Source organism: Diachasma alloeum, unplaced genomic scaffold (genome assembly GCF_001412515.2).
Source record: "Diachasma alloeum isolate Michigan unplaced genomic scaffold, Dall2.0 Dall_scaffold_01352, whole genome shotgun sequence".
NCBI lineage: Eukaryota > Metazoa > Arthropoda > Insecta > Hymenoptera > Braconidae > Diachasma > Diachasma alloeum.
The window spans coordinates 140,085-158,378 of record NW_021681455.1 but is presented as its reverse complement, the minus strand read 5'-3'; the positions used below and the strand labels follow the sequence as shown (position 1 = coordinate 158,378).

The window sequence follows — 18,294 nt, the reverse complement described above, 5'->3', positions numbered from 1 at the left end:
TTCCTTGTTCTCGATTTTGTCTCTAGGGCCAGGAGAACCAGGTAAAATGAGGTTAGGCTGAGTTGTTCGATAAGGAATAAACTCGGCCTAAAAAAGCCTTTGACGTCGATTGGTTCTCTCTCTTGGATCTGACCCGAGCGTCTAAAAAGGCTGAGAGACATGTAACATCGCTTACCTTTATTTCCAATCGATTATTTATCCAAGGAAAAGTCGATAAGCCAATGCACGTAATATTTGCAATTTCACTATAGATTTCTAGATATTCCACACAATTTATGTGTTTCCTCTTCTTACAATCACCCATGACTTTGGAAAAACTGTGTAAAAACGGAGAAAAATAGATTATTACAATAAAACAAACTGGAAACTCTGAAAAGCGTGCGTTCCACACGCGCACACACGAAAACAATGATAAGATGGCGAGCCCTCAACGCCGAGGTGCCTCAGCCAACTTTTTCTATGGTCTCTGAAGGCGTGTGGCTCCATCTAGCCGCAGGCGGACTACTACAAGTTATTAAAATCTCGAAGACGAGGCTCGAATATAATCTAAGTTTAAGACAGACCAACGATTATGGTCGAGGACTGGACATACACATAAAAAATAAACAATGTCATTTACTTCACCCGAACAGCATTTTTTGTAAAACTTGATGCATGGAATAGTGGTGTGGGATGAAATAAAGCTTAAGAGACACAGTATTTATACGTCTATACTGTATGGTTTAATATAGAAGACTAATCGATTTCGGGAGAGATACATTTGAGTTTACTGAGTGTTAATGTGTGTGAGGGTGTATGTACTATATATTTATTACTGAGCGTCTGTGTACATTTGAATATAACCGACGTTGTCTTTTCCAACACTTCTCCTCAACGTCGTTGAATAGCTGACTCGCTCCAGGCTCTCAAATTTATTTTGTCAACAACTCTTCTTAACTTTATCGATCCGACTGGTTTAGTGAGGAAGTGAGGTTTAGTGGGGTTTAGTGGGGGTTGAAAGCCAAAGAAGCGTTAGAAGATCTCAGGACTGAACTAAATTTGTTATATAATCCTACTCTTGCTACCAAACGTTTACAGTCAAGCGACAGGTGAGAAAGTAAATAGGGTTGAGAGTCAGGAGTCAAAGAAAAATGTTTGTAGAATAGTAAGCTCGAGCTGGCAGCGCGCCTCGTAAGGTCTTCATCGAGAGTGATCGAAAGATACTTTTCTAGGATCTGAGATTTAACGTCATTTAGCAGGCTGAATGACAGATTCGACTAAACATCAGGAAAATTACATTTTATAAAAAAAAAAACTGTCTGAGTTGGAGTGCCCAGGTATATTTAACATCTACAAAGTTTTCCTGAGATCTCAACCGGTTAAAACATATTTTCGGGGAGCGAGAGTCTTTCATCTCAAGCAGCTTGGAAAGCTAATTCAGGGCATATTTCAAAACCATGTATGATAAAGTTGCTCTGCCAGATTTTAACCTAACCGCATATCCAGCGGTGGACCGGGGCAGATTGATAAGCCTCTTGAAAAAATTAAGCTGAGCTATTTCTAAAGAGACTAGCTGGTTGAGCGCCCATACCTAACAACCATACGCGACAACGCTGCGAACAAGACTGTTGTACAATGTGTCAATAGTATTCCAAGAGTCAGCCCCTGTTTTAAACAAAATATTTAGCGCAGCCGACAATGCGATTGCGGAAGAACGGACCCTGTCCGTAGCAGTCAGATCGAAGGTGTCTGGAAAATTGAATACCCAAAAAAGGGTATTGTTTGACTATTTCAATGGGTTCTCCGTCAAATTTGAAAGAGAGATCAGGTCTTCTCCCCGCTCTTCGAAAAATTAAAATTTTCTACTTTGAGGTATTCAGCAAGAGAGAGTTCTCTGTAAGATGATCTTTTACATGTCTGAGCAGGCAGTACAGTTGAGCGAGACTGTCAGCCAAAAGAACAATGTCATCTGCATAAGCTATTAGGTGTACAAATAAGTTTTAGGACACTTCGATTCCGTGTCATGAAAGTAATTCAAAGTTACCGCTTACATATGATATGGTGGGACTTGTTATGTAGTATCAAAACATAAGAGAGTCATCAACATAACCTCAAATTCTGTGAATAAAACATGCAGACCGATAAGCTATCTATTAGACACTGCATTTGCTATGAATTCTATCAAGGAAAAACTGTCAAGAAAGCATGTCAATCGATTTGTTCTGTTCTTGGGGACAGCACTGTATCTAAAAGTACATGTGAGTATTGGTATAAGCGATTTAAAGAAAGTGATTTCGACGTTAGTGACCGTGAACGCATCGGGGCCCCTGTAAGGGTGAATGACCAGGAACTGCAAGGGTTGCTGGATGAAAACTCTTGCCAGACGGAAAAACAACTTGCAAAACAGCTTGGTGTAACTCAACAGACCGTTTCCTATCGCTTAAACACAATGAGAAAGATTTGAAAAGGAACAAAGTGGGTGCCACACTTTTTGACTCAAGAAAATAAAGATAGCCGATTTGACATATGTCTGAATCTTTACAATAAGCAACATAGAAAGTCTTTTTTGTGGAAAATTGTGACCGGCGATGAAAATTGGATTCATTTTGATAATCCAAAACGCAAATATCATTGGGTTGACCCCGGCGAGCCGACGACATCGACACTGAAGCGCAATATTCACTGTAAGAAGATCATGCTGTGTATATTGTGGGATATGAAAGGCGTACTGCATTATGAACTTTTGAAGTCTGGCCAGACAGTTACTGCCGATCGCTATCGTCAACAATTAATAAGATTGAACCAACAAATTGAACAAAAACGTCCATTTACTGGCAAAGGAAAACCTCCAGTAAAATTGCTCCATGACAACGCCAGGCCTCATGTGGTTAAACCAGTCAAAGATAAGTTAATGGCTCTTGGATGGGTAGTTGTGCCACACCCGGCGTATTCACCAGACTTAGGTCCAACTGATTTTCACTTGTTTCGGAAGATGCAGAACGAATTGACTGATGTGCGATTCAAAACGTTTGAAGAAGTGCAAAAATGGGTCGATAATTTCCTCGCCTCGCAAGATGAAACTTTCTTTGCGGAAGGCATCTGTGAATTATTTAACAGATGGCTGAAGGTCATTCAAAATGATGGAGATTATTTTGATGAATAAATGTAGTTTACTTTTTTTCGAAAATGGATTTTAAATTTTTTGCAAAGTGTCCTAAAACTTATTTGTACACCTAATAATAACATTATTTCGTTCTGATGCCCAACAGATAGCCCCCTCCAACCCCTGGCTCTAAGAAAACTTTCCAAATGCGACAGAAAGAGCGTGAAGAAGATAGGGCTCTCAATCCCTCCCGGCAGTACACCCTCTGTAATGTCGTAATAACTGGTAAGACCGTCCACTGAACTCATCGCGGTTTTCGCATTATCGTACAAATTCTTGTAAATACTGGTGAATTTAGTGAACACACCCAAGTTATATAATTTCAACCATAACTTGGAGTGAACCACACTATCGAAAGCGCGGGTAAAGTCAATGAAAAAAATGTACAATCTGCGATTAGATCCGAGATAAATTTGAGCAGCCGAGGCCAGGGCGAAAATGTTGTCAACACAACCGCGGTCCCTCCTGAATCCCGATTGGAATTCAGAGAGCGCGGCGGCCGTAGTTACCCAAACGTCCAAGCGTCTTACCAGAATCGTAGAAAAGATCTTTGTAATGCAGTTGATAACACGGTACAACGAAATAAGGTCAAGTTTTTTACCAAAGATGAAATTTACACCACTTATAGATGTTTGCATGCTGAATCCAACGGTTTTTGCAAAATTCCTCTAGCACGTCACGTTTTAGAGAAAAAAAATGTTAAAGTTGTGAAATTTGCCAAAAATGAACTTTTTAAAAAAATTCTAATTCGATGAATTTTCGACACAATTGAATGGAAAAAAATAGCAGAGTATAGTTGAAAAATTATTTTATCCGTTACAATAAACCTCTTCCAATTCCGTGGCGTGATTTCGCTGCAAAAAAATTCTAAAATTCATAAATTTGGTTGAATTAACTGTTGATTACGTGAACTCTCGGAAGTTGGCTTCGTACATATTTCTAACCCCCTGAAATTTATTCAATAAGTACGTGGTTATTTTTTTAAAGGCTCAAGTTTATAAAAATGAACTGTGAGAAGGTTTTTGAGTAGACGTCTCAGTTTGAAGTGATACAGGCCGCCTGTTAAGAGGAAAATTGTGAATCCGGGAACTACTGTTGGGAGGCTGAAACGTGAAATGCGAGGTATTTTCTTTCTACCACCTATTGCTCACACATACATNTTTCATAAGGCCATCCACATTGGAGCAATAGAAAAGCTCTTCCTCTTCCACGAAATACTCACGAAAGGTCTGATCTCGATGACGGAAATGGCTGGTAATAACCCCNTCAGCAGACATGCCGACTTACTTCCCACATTTTCCCTTTTTCTGAACCTAATTTCTATCAACAATATCTATTTTGAGATTTCTATTCATAGTTTGTATGTCTCTAACTTCATTTTTTGTATGTAATTCAATTTATTACTCGAGAAATTACCGTTATATTTTGAAAATAAATTCTCTCATACAGAACTGAATACTTTTGTATGTATTTCATCAAATGAAGCCTCAGGTATTCACGGTGACCCATCAAAATTCATCAAAATCGCATCAGAGTGATGAATGCTAGGGTACCATCAGGATAGGACTTGAGAGTACATCAGGGTGAAGTTTCAAAACTAGCTATAAAGCATAAGTAAAAGTAAAAGTAAGCATCAAAGTAAAGAATAAGAGTAAAGTCAAGGATGAAAGTTGAGCAACGGGGTTTTGCATTTAATCACAGAAGAAGAAAAAACGAGTTTTGAACATTGAATATGAAAAATTGGCATCAACAAGTTTTCCGTCGTTTTACAGTTTCAGCGTTCTGAAAAGAGATCCTGTAAGATTTGCGTTTGTGCTTCGTATCATCATCGCTCATTAAACTCCAGCAATAATCTCCCAACATATGGAGTATGAACTTTCCTTGATATCGCTTTTCCATTGTTGCGATGTCCTGGTGGAATTGTTCTCCGTGTTCATCGCTGACGTCGACTAGCTTCTCCGGAAAAAAATCTAGATGGGAATGTAAGAAGTGAAATTTCAGAGACATGTTAATCCCTATTTTCTGAAAATTCACAAGCATCTGTTGCACAATTCGTCGGTAGTGTGGTGAACGACGGCTTCCAAGGAACTCAGACAAGACCTTCTTCGGTGAGCGCCATGTTTTCAGCTCAATCTGATTCAGGCTTTTCTCGAAATCTTTTTCATTTTCAATTAACTTGCGGATTTGTGGGCCAACAAAAAATCCTGCTTTAATTTTGGCGTCACTCAATCTTGGAAAGAGAGTTTTTAAGTAGGCAAATGCTGGTCCGTCCTTCTAGAGTCTTCTCACGAAGCTCGATATGAGTCCAAGTTTTATGTGCAAAGGAGGTAAACAGATTTTCTCTGATTCAGTGAGTCGCTCCCCAACAATATTCCAATTACCAGGGATGAATTCATCGCGTCGCGGCCATTCTTTAGTTTTATAATGGTTCTCTCTGTCGCGAGTGTCCCAATGGCATAGAAAGTAGCTGTATTTTGTGAATCCCAGTTGCATCCCCATGACGAGTGCGACCATCTTCAGATCAGCACAGATGAGCCACTTGTATTCCCTGTACTGAATCATATCAAGGAGGAGTTGCGTTTGCATGGTTCTCTCCCAATGACGTAGAGTACGCAACAGGCACAGAAGGTTCAATATTGCCAATGTGAAGGAGTACAGCCTTTAAACTGGTGCGAGAGGAATCGATGAAGAGGCGCCAAGCCTCTGGATGATGATCATGCCCCAGACTTTTCATAAGGCCATCCACATTGGAGCAATAGAAAAGCTCTTCCTCTTCCACGAAATACTCACGAAAGGTCTNTGTCCCAATGGCATAGAAAGCAGCTGTATTTTGTGAATCCCAGTTGCATCCCCATGACGAGTGCGACCATCTTCAGATCAGCACAGATGAGCCACTTGTATTCCCTGTACTGAATCATATCAAGGAGGAGTTGCGTTTGCATGGTTCTCTCCCAATGACGTAGAGTACGCAACAGGCACAGAAGGGTGAATATTGCCAATGTGAAGGAGTACAGCCTTTAAACTGGTGCGAGAGGAATCGATGAAGAGGTGCCAAGCCTCTGGATGATGATCATGCCCCAGACTTTTCATAAGGCCATTCACATTGGAGCAATATAAAAGCTCTTCCTCTTCCACGAAATACTCACGAAAGGTCTAATCTCGATGACGGAAATGGCTGGTAGTAACCCTAGGTTCTAAGACGTTGAATTCTTTGAGAACCGAACCCATGTACTCCGATCTTCCCTTCGTGAGGTTCAAGTCCCTAGCAAGATCATTCCGCTGCCCTTGGATCATGAGACCTGGTTTCACTAACACCGGTGGTACTTCTTCTATGTAATTTTCGTCTTTGGAAATGTCTTCTGTGTCGCCTGTGTCGGTGCACACAGGTGCTTCTGCAGCAATAGGCGTGTCCACCGATGTTGTATTCTTCTTCCCTTGAAATACAGGTACCATCGCCGAAAGTGATGGTGGATCCAATGATTTTACANGGTACCATCGACGAAAATGATGGTGGATCCAATCATTTTACGGTTGGATATTGGAGAGTCTTCTTATTTTTACGAGAATATCCGTATGTGTTTGTCACGCAAAAATAACAGTCTGTGATGTGATCATACTGTTCTCTCCATATCGCTGGGACGTTGAACGCAAGTTTTATCTCCCTGGTTTTCACTGATACCTGTAGCAGGACGCGACAAGAGCAGCAGCACATTGATGGAGTCCAGGGTTTGTTCTGGTTACACATGGATCGGCTGAACACGATCTCATAGGCTTCGTTTACAGCTGGGGTGATATTTCTCCTCTGTGATTTAGGGATGAATTGTGCACAAACGTAACAGAATGAATCGGATGAGTTTTTACATTTTCGTGACATTTCTAAGGAAATTGCGAACTGTTAGAGAAGACAGTTCAATCCTGAAGTTGCTCATGGGTTTCTCCCCGAAATTCTTCTATTAAATTGGATCGAACGAATGTGGAGTGACGACAAGGGTCAAGCGGAAGGGTTGAGATTACAAAGGTCAAACGGGTGAGAAAAGTGAATTCCTAGAAGGGTCAAATGGGGAGACGTGCAGGGAGATTCAAACGCAAAAGACAAGTCAGTCGATGGCTAGGGTCTTGAAATCTTGTAATCAAGGTTTGTAATCTCTCCATTTGCCCCTTTTACCTCCTACCATCACTGTAGTCGTCTCTCCACTCGCTCCACTCATCTCTCCCGCTTGACTTTTATGAATTTTTCTGTTCCTTCCCTATCTGGCATCAATTCTCTGGGATGAAGTTATCAAAATACACAACTTGTCAACTAAGGAATTTTTCCAGCCCTCTTTCTATTGTAGTGATGCTGCGAGACGCGAGAGAAACGAGACGAGAGACATAACGAGACAAGAAAATTTATTTCAGAAACTTGATTTACTGTAATTTTTTGCGCAGAAAATTAATTTGACAATAGGAAATAAAGCTAGTGACACACACAAGATAAAAAAAATTCAGGGATGATTCCAGCCGATGAAAATTCTGTGTCAGGAGGGGAGTCAAATTGGAAAGTAAATTTGCATGACCAATGAAACAGTACAGAAGCCGCATAAACGATGAGGAACATGGAACTGTCATCCTCGGGTCTTTGGGGATCCTCCGAATAAAAACTAAAATAAAATAGTGAATGTAAGCCTATTTTACACTGGATGATAGAGAGAAAATACCTCATATTCAACGTTTCAACCTGCCAGTGGTAATTCCAGAATGACGATTTTCCTTTCAACCGGCGACCAATATCAATCCCAACTGAGAAATTAATTAAAAACCTCCTCACAGTTTATTTTCATAACCGTGAGTCTTTGCTAAAATAACCACGTGCTTATTGAATAAATTCCAGGGGGTTAGAAATATATACGAAGCCAACTTCCGAGAGTTCACGTAATCAACAGTCAATTCAACCAAATTTATGAATTTTAGGGTTTTTTTGCAGTGAAATCACGCCACGGAATTGGAAGAGGTTTATTCTAATGGATGAAATAATTTTTGGACTATACTTTGCAATTTTTTTCAATTCAATTCTGTCGAAAATTCATTGAATTAGGATTTGTTGAAAAAGTTCATTTTTGACAAATTTCACAGCTTTAACATTTTTTTTTCTAAAACGTGACGTGCTAGAGGAATTTTGCAAAAACCGTTGGATTCATATCGTGCAAAAATCTATAAGTAGTGTAAATTTCATCTTTGGTACAAAACTTGACCTTATTTTGTTGTACCGTGTAATTGAATTTCTATTGAAAAACCCAAAATTTATCAATTTTACTTCTTTTGAGTATGGTGCAAGCAACAAATGAAAGTTTCCTACACGTTATTAAATAGAAAAATTTGAAATCAAAGGTGCTGATTTTGTTCAAAGTTGTATTTTCATTTAATCATGTTAAAGTGAATTTTTGAAAACCGAATCATTTTTAAAAAATACAAGTTATCATAAAAAAATGATTCAAAAACTACCACATAAATTATTGGAACGTGGCTCCAGCTCTGGTCCTCATATAGAGTTGCCTTATCTTGGGTTCACGTTATTCATGCTTCATATATTATATGTACGTTAATGTAGAGGGATGAGATCGTGCGCATGCGCAGATCTCGTCACTGACTGGTTGCCACGGCAATCGCCACTTGTGTATAACACACGCTACGAGGAGGACGCTCAGACGAGAGACGTGCCCAAAAATAAAATACTTTCGATACGTTTAACTGTATTTCATTCGGTCTACAACCACCTATTCCAATAGGTTATAGGCTCAGCACGCTTCAACTATTCTCTGAAAAAGTGTGATATCAGTGACAAGTGATAAATACTAAAATTGAAAGAAAAAAAAACGAACATTAATAAAAATCCACACGTGGACTCTGCGACGAGTTTGATGGGACGGACGCTGAGATGAAACAAGTACACTGCCAGAAATTCACTATGAGTAAGTACAGGGCACTGAAAAACAAGTGATCGGGATATTAACGAATCGAGCAATTCACGAATTTGAGAAATTGGATAAAATAGCGTCGTCATAGAAAATTCGGCGGGAACAGTGTGAACGATAGTCTCAAATATGGCGGACGGCATTAGTCAACGCGGCTGATGCAATCCCGTAGAGTAATATTTAGTCGGAAATCTAAATAATTGGTTGCATAATTATTGATGAGCTGATATAATTGTGGTTAATTATTTATTAACGGGGGAAGTAAAATGATGGAAATGAGAAAAAACAGATTAAGAAAAGATTAATTATTGGCGAGGGACGCGTTCGTTGGGCGTAGTAAGACGGCACGGGGACGGTGGCGCGGGAAGTAGTCCCCATGCAACAGGCCAGCGGAATGGCGGCGCGGAGTAATACCGATATATTAATGCAGTGCCGTAACTAAATTAGTTACGCTAACGAGAAATGAAAAACATTTATAATTGAAATTTCCTGGAGATTTTAAAAATAGAAGAATCTGAACATCACAATAACAATAATTTTAAATTAACACAGGTAATGTGTTATGGGAGTTATGGAAGACTCTCACAGAAATCTTCGGATTTGATGATAACCATAGGGGAGAGGACGTGGTCCTGGACGTGGTAGAGGAAACTCTACAAATGAAAACAGACAAATTGAGTTATTATTTGGGTGAGTTGACTTGAAATGATAAAGAAGGTCAGGACGAGAAAAATCGCATGAAATGGAGTGCTTGTGAAATATTGGCTAATAAATATTGTCACAATTTAATTGGCACGGAAAATTCGAATTAAAAATAAAAATAAATACTATTTACAAAATAAATAGATATATATGTTTATCAGAATTGAATTCTGAGATTTTGAAATTTTGAAATTCTGAAACTTTGAAATTTCGAAATGTGGATGTTCCATAAGGATGATCAGCAGTAGCACGTTTGACCGTACGACGTTTGAAACTGATTGTCTTTCGAACATAAATTGGTCCACGTGTACTGTTCCTATTTTGTTCGAGACTCTAATGCCGATTAAGTTTGTATTCAACTTATCAGTAGCGGAGCAATTCAAATAACTAATCATAAACTTATTTTTACAAAAACCTAACAGGTAAAAAGATGATGTCAGAGGATCAGTGGAGGTCCTTGGTGGCCTGGCATGAACATAGCGTCTTGTCGGGCATACCTACCATCATGCCAAAGGTCTATGAGGAACATCCAACTACTACTGCTGAGGTCAGGGATGAGTCAAAGGACGTGGAGAGTACAGATGTGGACGAGAAAGGCAAAGTGGGAAGTGGTGATGAGAAAACTGGTGTGGAAGAGAAGTTAATCAGTTCAGATGAGGCAAATAGAACTGAGGGTAAAGACCCAGCAGAAGTAAATACTCTCAAAACAGGTAAATCTAAACCCCAGGTTGTAAAGGTTCAACATTTGGAACCAAAAATTGTAATAAAACACCCAATACCAAATCTCCCAAAAGATCCTATGAAAATTATCAATAACAAAACAAAATCTGGAATTCCAGTGGAGGATAAATTGAATCTGATGTGTACTAAGTTGGATGAGCTGTCAAATTATCTTTTAGAAATAGCAAAAATCCAAACAAACACATCTCGATTCATTTGGGACAGTCTCAAAGAAGTGTCAAAAGACTTAAAACAAAAGAAAAATGAAAGGGATGAGAAACTGTCCCACATTGAAGAGAATCTGGAGAATCTGAGGGTGTGGGCTGAGTCTGGAGAAATTTCAGAAGAGGTGAGGGACGGGGATAATGATTCTTCTGAAAATAATATTGTTGAAACTGACCAGTTGGACGTGAAGACTCAAAATTTAATTAAAAGACAAATTGATAAATTAAAATCAGAAATTCTGAGTCAAAATAGTGGAAGCAACCAAGACGAGAATGTCAAATTGGTTACTGATACTATAAAGCAAAGTCTTCTAGACAAGGGGTCAGCGGTTAAGAGGGATTACAAATTAGAATACAACACGAGTTTCGAATACTTTTATGATTTCTTTAAATCAGAAGTGAGGTCTCACAAACTTCTACACATTCTTGATGATAAAGGAGAGTTCAAAGGAGATAAGAGTATTCTACAAAAGCAAAAATATAGTCAGAGATATCAATATGATTTATCAAGATATCTCAATTATCATTCAAAAGTTGTTACAATCCAAGATCCAATAGAAATTTTAGCTAAACTCAAAAAAATTAAAAGGTTTGAAAATAATATATCTTCTTACACTGTAAGACAAGAAATCTCAAATATGAAGTATGTGATTGGTCAGACAACAGCTACTGAATTTTGTGAGAAGTTTGAAGAGGCCATTCGTAAATATGAAAACTCAGAAGATGCTAACCCTTTGTCCCCAGACGAGGTCAGAGACGCGTTCAACAATGCTATCACTAAGGCTGTACCAATGGTACAGTATTTACAGTCTACAGCTAAAATAAAAAGGGAAAACCTCCAACTTATGAACAATTGAAAGTTGTAATCATGCAGGAAGAGGCTACTAGAAAACAGACTGAGGCTGGTGTGGATGAGGTTAGGGCAGTCAATCTGGCTCTAAGTGACGTAAGATGCTATGGATGTGGAGTTTTTGGTCACATTGGCAAAAATTGTCCAGGACAGGGAAAAGGAAAGTTGTGTTACAACTGCCATAAATATGGCCACACAAAGAACGAATGTCCTGAGTCAGGTGAGACAAAGAATAAGCCAAAGTTTTTCTCTAAGTTTAATCCTTCACGGGGAAGAGGAGGTTTTCGTGGATCTGGAAGGATGGGTGGTTTATTAAAGAGAAAATTGGAAAATACAGACGTGAATGACGCAGGAATTGCAAAAAGGGGTAGATTTAATAGAATGAGGGGTAAAGGAATTAATGGATCTTCAAAACCCAATGTTCAATCGAAGGTTAGCAAGAACGAGTCTAATAAAAGTTCAGGAACAAACAATAAAGATGAAGGTAAGTCAACTTTGTACAAAACTAATGAACCATGTGCAGTTAATGCTATGAATGCAGGTGTAAAAATCCATGAAAGTAAATTTATCACAAAATTTCTAGCCGACTCTGGGGCAACTGAACATTTAATTAATTCAAAATTAATATTCAAATCAATTGATGAACAAAATAAGGGTGTGATTAAATGTGCCAATAAACATGAAAGTGCGGACTTAAGAACGGAGGGAGTGGGTGAGATAGAAATTGAAATGTTAAATGGACAGAAATTTGTGATAGACGACGTTTTGTTCGCTGGTGCACTTCAAGCTAATTTATTGTCATTAAGACGATTCGCAGAAATGGGTGTAGCGATTTATCTAGATGACAAACGAATAGATATTTTCAATCCAGAGTCAAATAAATTGTTTATTTCAAGTGTGTATAGAAAGCCATATTGGTTGGTGGATTTAGAAGTGAATAAACAAAGTCAGGTTGGTGAGCGTGTGCAGAAGGATGTGACTAGACGGGTTATAGTTAACATGGTGGGCGGTAATACAGAAATTAAAAGACACATGACGAGAAGTGTCACAGCAAGGCTAAATGAAGAGACAATCAAGGAAAATCCAATTGAGAGTGACGATCAGAGCGTAGAGATATTAAGAGAAATAAAAGATAATAAACAAAAGGAAGTAGAGTCTAATGACAATTTGAAAAATATTGAACTTTCTTAACCGACTCTAGATCAACACGTACAATCAAATTTTGATTTCTCAATTTGGGATAGAAAATTAAATAATGCTGATGAAATACGATGTGAAAAGAATACTGACAATTTTGATACTTTTGCAGACGAGAATGATAAAATACAGAAAAATAATAAAGCCTTGCTGTGGCACGCCAGATTCGGACATGCGTCCATAGCGTATCTCAAAGCCATTCAATTAAAATTTCCTGATAACAAAGAACTAAAGGATGTGATTTTTGACGAGTCGTTATTGGATTGTGAAGTTTGTATGGCGTCAAAATTTAACAGATTGCCATTCCCCAAAATGAGAAGTCGAGCAACTGAACCCTTGCAAGTGATACATTCTGACATGATGGGGCCAATATCCCCAGCCTCACATCCGAAAGGATACAGGTTTATATCAGTATTTATAGATGACAAGTCAAGATTCGCAATGGCGTATCCAATGAAAACTAAAAGTCCAACTGGTCAGAGTCTTGAAATGTTTGTTAGGAGTGGTAGAAACTTGCTGGGTTACGATGCGAAAGTTTGCTATCTCAGGTCAGATCAAGGTACTGAATTTACCGGAGGTCATACGATTGAAGTGTTGAAGAGCTTGGGTGCGGAATTACAACTGGCAACTCCTGATACTCCAGAACACAATGGGGTCGCTGAACGTTTCAATCAGACAATCCAGAAAAAGATTCGAGCGTACATGTTTGATGCGAAATTACCGGAGAGTATGTGGGATCTGGCTCTGTCTGCCGCGGTATATGCGTATAATCGAACTCCTCACAAATCCAATGAGATGAAAACTCCATTAGAAGAGTTTGCACCGGAATATAGCTATGAAATTAACCAGATTAAAAGGTTTGGCAGCTTAGCGTACATGAAAGTCCAAAGAAAAACTGGACCTAAATTCAGGGCAGTAGGTATGAGGGGTGTTTTGGTCGGATATACACCTACTGGTTATATCTTGCTAAGACCAGAAGATGGAAAATTTTATGAAAGTAGACATGTCAAATTTCACGAGAAAAAGGTCTATATACAATAAAAGTGAAGTGTATTATATCCAATACAGTAAAAGTGAAATTAAGGACGTCCCTGAAGCTTAAGCAGTGATAAATAAAAGTGATTGGTTTGTAAGATTTGACAAAAGGGAGAATGTTTTGGAACAAGAATTCAAATCGGAGGGAGTAGCTCGGAGGAAAAGAGGTAGGCCGAAAAGGGTAAACGCAGGGTCAGAAACAAAAGAAATCAGTAAAATGTGAAGCGAAACAAATTTCCCAAAGTTACCAATCGACGAGAATTTGAGCTCTGGACTATTGTTAGGTTGTTTATCACAGGGTGAGGATGAGATAGGAATGGACAATTCAACCGACGAGGTATATCATGCTCTTCTAGCTGACATAAATTCAGATCCAACTAATTTCAGGGATGCTATGCAAAGAGTAGACAAGAATGACTGGGCTGCCGCAGTAGAGTACGAGTTAAATTCAATGAATAAAAATAAAGTTTGGAAAATTGTAGATCGACCCATCAGTAACAAAAATGGTCAGAAAGCTAATATTAATGATTCAAAATGGGTATTTAAACGAAAATTAGAAGCAGCCGGTAAAACACGATATAAGGCCAGACTAGTCATTCGAGGTTTTAAAGATCGAAATATCTATGAACTAAGAGAAACTTACGCTCCAGTATCTAGAATGAATTTAGTCAGGGCTGTATTTGCAATTATTAATAAATATGATTTAGAGACGTGTCAATTAGATGTAAAAACAGCGTTTTTAAACGGTGAAATCGACGAGGAAATTTACATGGGGATTCCTGAGGGGACTTTACATTCTGATCTGGACAGGGAAACTAAAGTTTGTAAGTTGGAAAGATCTCTCTATGGACTTCGAATAAGTCCAAAACGTTGGAATAAGAAATTCACTGAAGTCCCTCTTAGTGTTGGCCTTGTTAACTCGGATCTGGAGCCTTGTCTATTCACCTGGAGTGATGAAGACAAATTTGTAATGTTATTATTATATTTTGATGATATCATTATGGCAAGCAATGATAAAGGTAAACTTAATGAAGTCAAATCAACTCTGAGCTTTGCATTCGAAATGACAGTTCTAGGAGATCCTAAAGAATTCTTAAATATTTCAATTAAGCGTGATCGAGAGAATAAAGTTCTTAAATTGAGTCAAGAAAATTATGTACATAAGTTATTGACTAAATATGGATTTGAGGATTCCCATCCTCAAAGAACCCCTATGCTGACAACACAGGCCTCTAATCACGAGCGAAAACAGAGAGAATCCGATATTGACGGTGAGATTTTTGTTCGACGCAATGAGAAAATGAATTGTGCATACCGAGAAGTCGTAGTTAGTTTATTGTATCTAGCCGGAACGACGAGACCTGACATTTCCTACGCAGTCAATGTATTATGCAGACATCAGGTGTGCCCAACCGATGAGGTTTGGAAATTGGTAAAGAGAGTGCTGAGGTACTTGAGAGGTACGTCTGCTCTAGGTCTCAGATATGCTGGTGAGACTGATGTGATTGAAGCATTCTCAGATGCTTGTTTTGTCGACTGGAAAGAATCTTTGACTACGTGCGGTTTTGTAATTAAACTGTTTGGTGATATTATAATTTGGAGAACTCACAAACAGTCGTACGTTGCTCTGTCTACCTGCCAAGCTGAATATGTAGCGATGAGTGAAGTCAGTTAAGCGTTGTTGTCTATGTTCAACTCTCTAAAATTAATTTTTCCACCCCAGTTGCCAATGACACTGTGGTGTAATAACATGGCAGCGACGAGTAGTACAGAGATTAGTGGGGGGAATAAATTAAGACACATAATTGACGTGAAAGCTCATCACATCAAAGAATGTGTGAAGCTTAATGATTAAAGTAAAATGGATCAGTTCAAGAGATCAATTAGCTGACGTGTTTACCAAACCTCTAGCGTTTGAATTGCATAAACGCCAAGTTGATAGAATAATCAATGTAAATATCTAATCTTTGTTGCTATGGTTGTTTAGGAAAGAAGAAGAAATAATTTAGTACGACAGTTCCAAAGGAAGAGGATCCAGAAGCATTCGGGAGGGAGTATTGGAAAGTGGCTCCAGCTTTGGTCCTCATATAGAGTTGCCTTATCTTGTGTTCACGTTATTCATGCTTCATATATTATATGTACGTTAATGTAGAGAGACGAGATCGTGCGCATGCGCAGATTTCGTCACTGACTGGTTGCCACGGCAATCGCTACTTGTGTATAACACACGCTACGAGGAGGACGCTCAGACGAGAGACGTGCCCAAAAATAAAATACTTTCGATACGTTTAACTGTGTTTCATTGCGTCTAGAATTTTTCCAGATTGTTAGAACACTTTTTGACGGCTAAAAAATATGACATTAGAAAAAGATGGTTTTTTGCGACAAAATTGGTAGGAATGCATATAAAAATCTGAAAATTTGCACGCAGACATATTCTATCATGATAAACAATACAAAAAATTGGCGATTCAAAATTCGTTGGGGGCATTTTCACCATACTTATTCCGCTAGATCATTTGTGCTGAATTTCAGCTCGATCGGTTGAGCGGTTTCTGAGATATGGCGATTCTTCGAAAATCGTTTTGTGCCGATATCTCCTAAATCATTAAACCGATTGAATTTTTTCTTTCCAAAATACTCGTCTATTTAATTGAATTGAAAGAAGTCTATAATACCCTAAGTAATGTAGTTTTGTTCTTTTTTTCTTTTTTCGCTGAAATTGCTTGTTCGCACGATAACTTAAAAAATAATCGAGATAGAAACTTGAAACTTACTATGATATTAGGTCTTATGGTAACAAAGTTTAGGATTCTTGATGAACGAAATCGGATAAGTAGAGTTTTTTTTTATCGTCATTTTACATCGCTTCGACCCGGTTAGGGTATACTGCGATGACGATCAAGACTTTAAAATGGTTAGATTGCACCATTCTACCCGGCCGGGATTTGAACACGGAACCTTTCGCATGTGAGGCGACGAACTTATCCACTGCGCCAAGCCACCGGGAAATCGACCAGTAGGTGCAGTGATATTTAACTTTGTATATACTTTATATGAGTGTTTGTTAAGTTGGGGTAATTGGTTTACAGGAACAAAGTGTAGCGATGCGCCAGTTTTGGATTTTGTTGAATTTAAGTAAGGTTTTTAGTCGAATTTTGGTGGAAGCATCAAAAACGGTTACGAATGGAGTCGGATAATTCAAGTCTTTCCAGAGGAATATACTGTTACGTTTCCCCCTTCGAATCCCTAAATTAACAACCAATAAAAAGAACATCTATGAAGCTGGCAGAGAGATGACTATCGAGTGATGTTCTACTGTTATTATAGATGAGGATCTTCGATGAGAACTGTCAAATGAGTCTTCTTGAATAAACTGTCCGCCCCATTCATAATTAATAACGTGTCAATTATTCATTGTCTACAATTTGTAACATTGGTGTCAGAAGTGGGATAGAAATCCACTTGCAAATTGAGATCATCATGTGAATTATTCATTTATTGGAACCACACGAGCGACGAATTCGAAACAAGGATTACTTACCCATCATTGAGTTATCTACACTCAACTCTCTGGATTAATTGGGATAGTGGAAAATAAAATTATCTGGCGTTAAGGGTGAGTCGTTTTGATTAATAATGACGGGGAGAGGGAGAAGGAGACGTGCAGATTTACAAGAAAATTTGAACGCTCGTCCTGGCCCATTTGCTGCTGGTGTTCCTCTTGATTTTCAGCCTGACGAAGAACTTCCACAACAGAATGTCACCACTGCTCAACTCGGAGAATCAGAAAATCATTTACGAAATGAATTTCGTAATGTCATCACTCCAATTAGAGATGAATTCCGCCAAGAGAGGAAAGAAAATCGTCGAGCTGCCAGGGAAGATCTACTAAATGCATTGAGAGATCTCCCAATGAATCAAGCACCTCCAAATGTCCCCGATGATCCTCTAAACCATCAAGAACTTGACGCAGAAGATCCCAACCCCCAACAACGTAATCCACAGAATCCAGTACCTGCCCAAGATGTACTGAACCCTCAACAACATCATCCAGAGAATCCAATACCTCTTCAAGAGAATCCAGTGCCTCTTCAAGGAATGCTGAACCCTCACCAACATAATCCAATGAATCCAGTACCCATACATGATGTACTGAATCCCCAACAACGTCATCCTGAGAATCCAATACCCCGTCGAGATGATCTGAATCCTCATCAACATCTCGCAAGGAATCAAATACCTCCAATACCTGTATTCGTGGAACCGATGATCCCAAACCCTGCTGCACATCCCTTAATTCATCCACCAGGTCCTCCATATGCTGCAAGACCCCCTCTACGGAACCCGACTGCACCACTTCCTCCAGTCTACCCACCATGGAATCCACTGTTTCATGTTCCACCTGAGAATCCTGAACCAACAGATAACCATCAACTTCCTACTTTTGCTTTACCTCATGCTTATGCTTAG

General features: G+C 38.8%; 1 protein-coding gene across 1 annotated transcript; it reads left to right on the top strand.

Moving 5' to 3' along the window:
- Window positions 1-17,460: 17,460 nt before the first annotated feature.
- On the top strand, window positions 17,461-18,294 carry LOC107046398 (proline-rich protein HaeIII subfamily 1-like). The gene has a single exon (XM_015269009.1). The coding sequence runs from the start codon at window positions 17,461-17,463 to the stop codon at window positions 18,292-18,294; it is 834 nt and encodes a 277-aa protein (XP_015124495.1).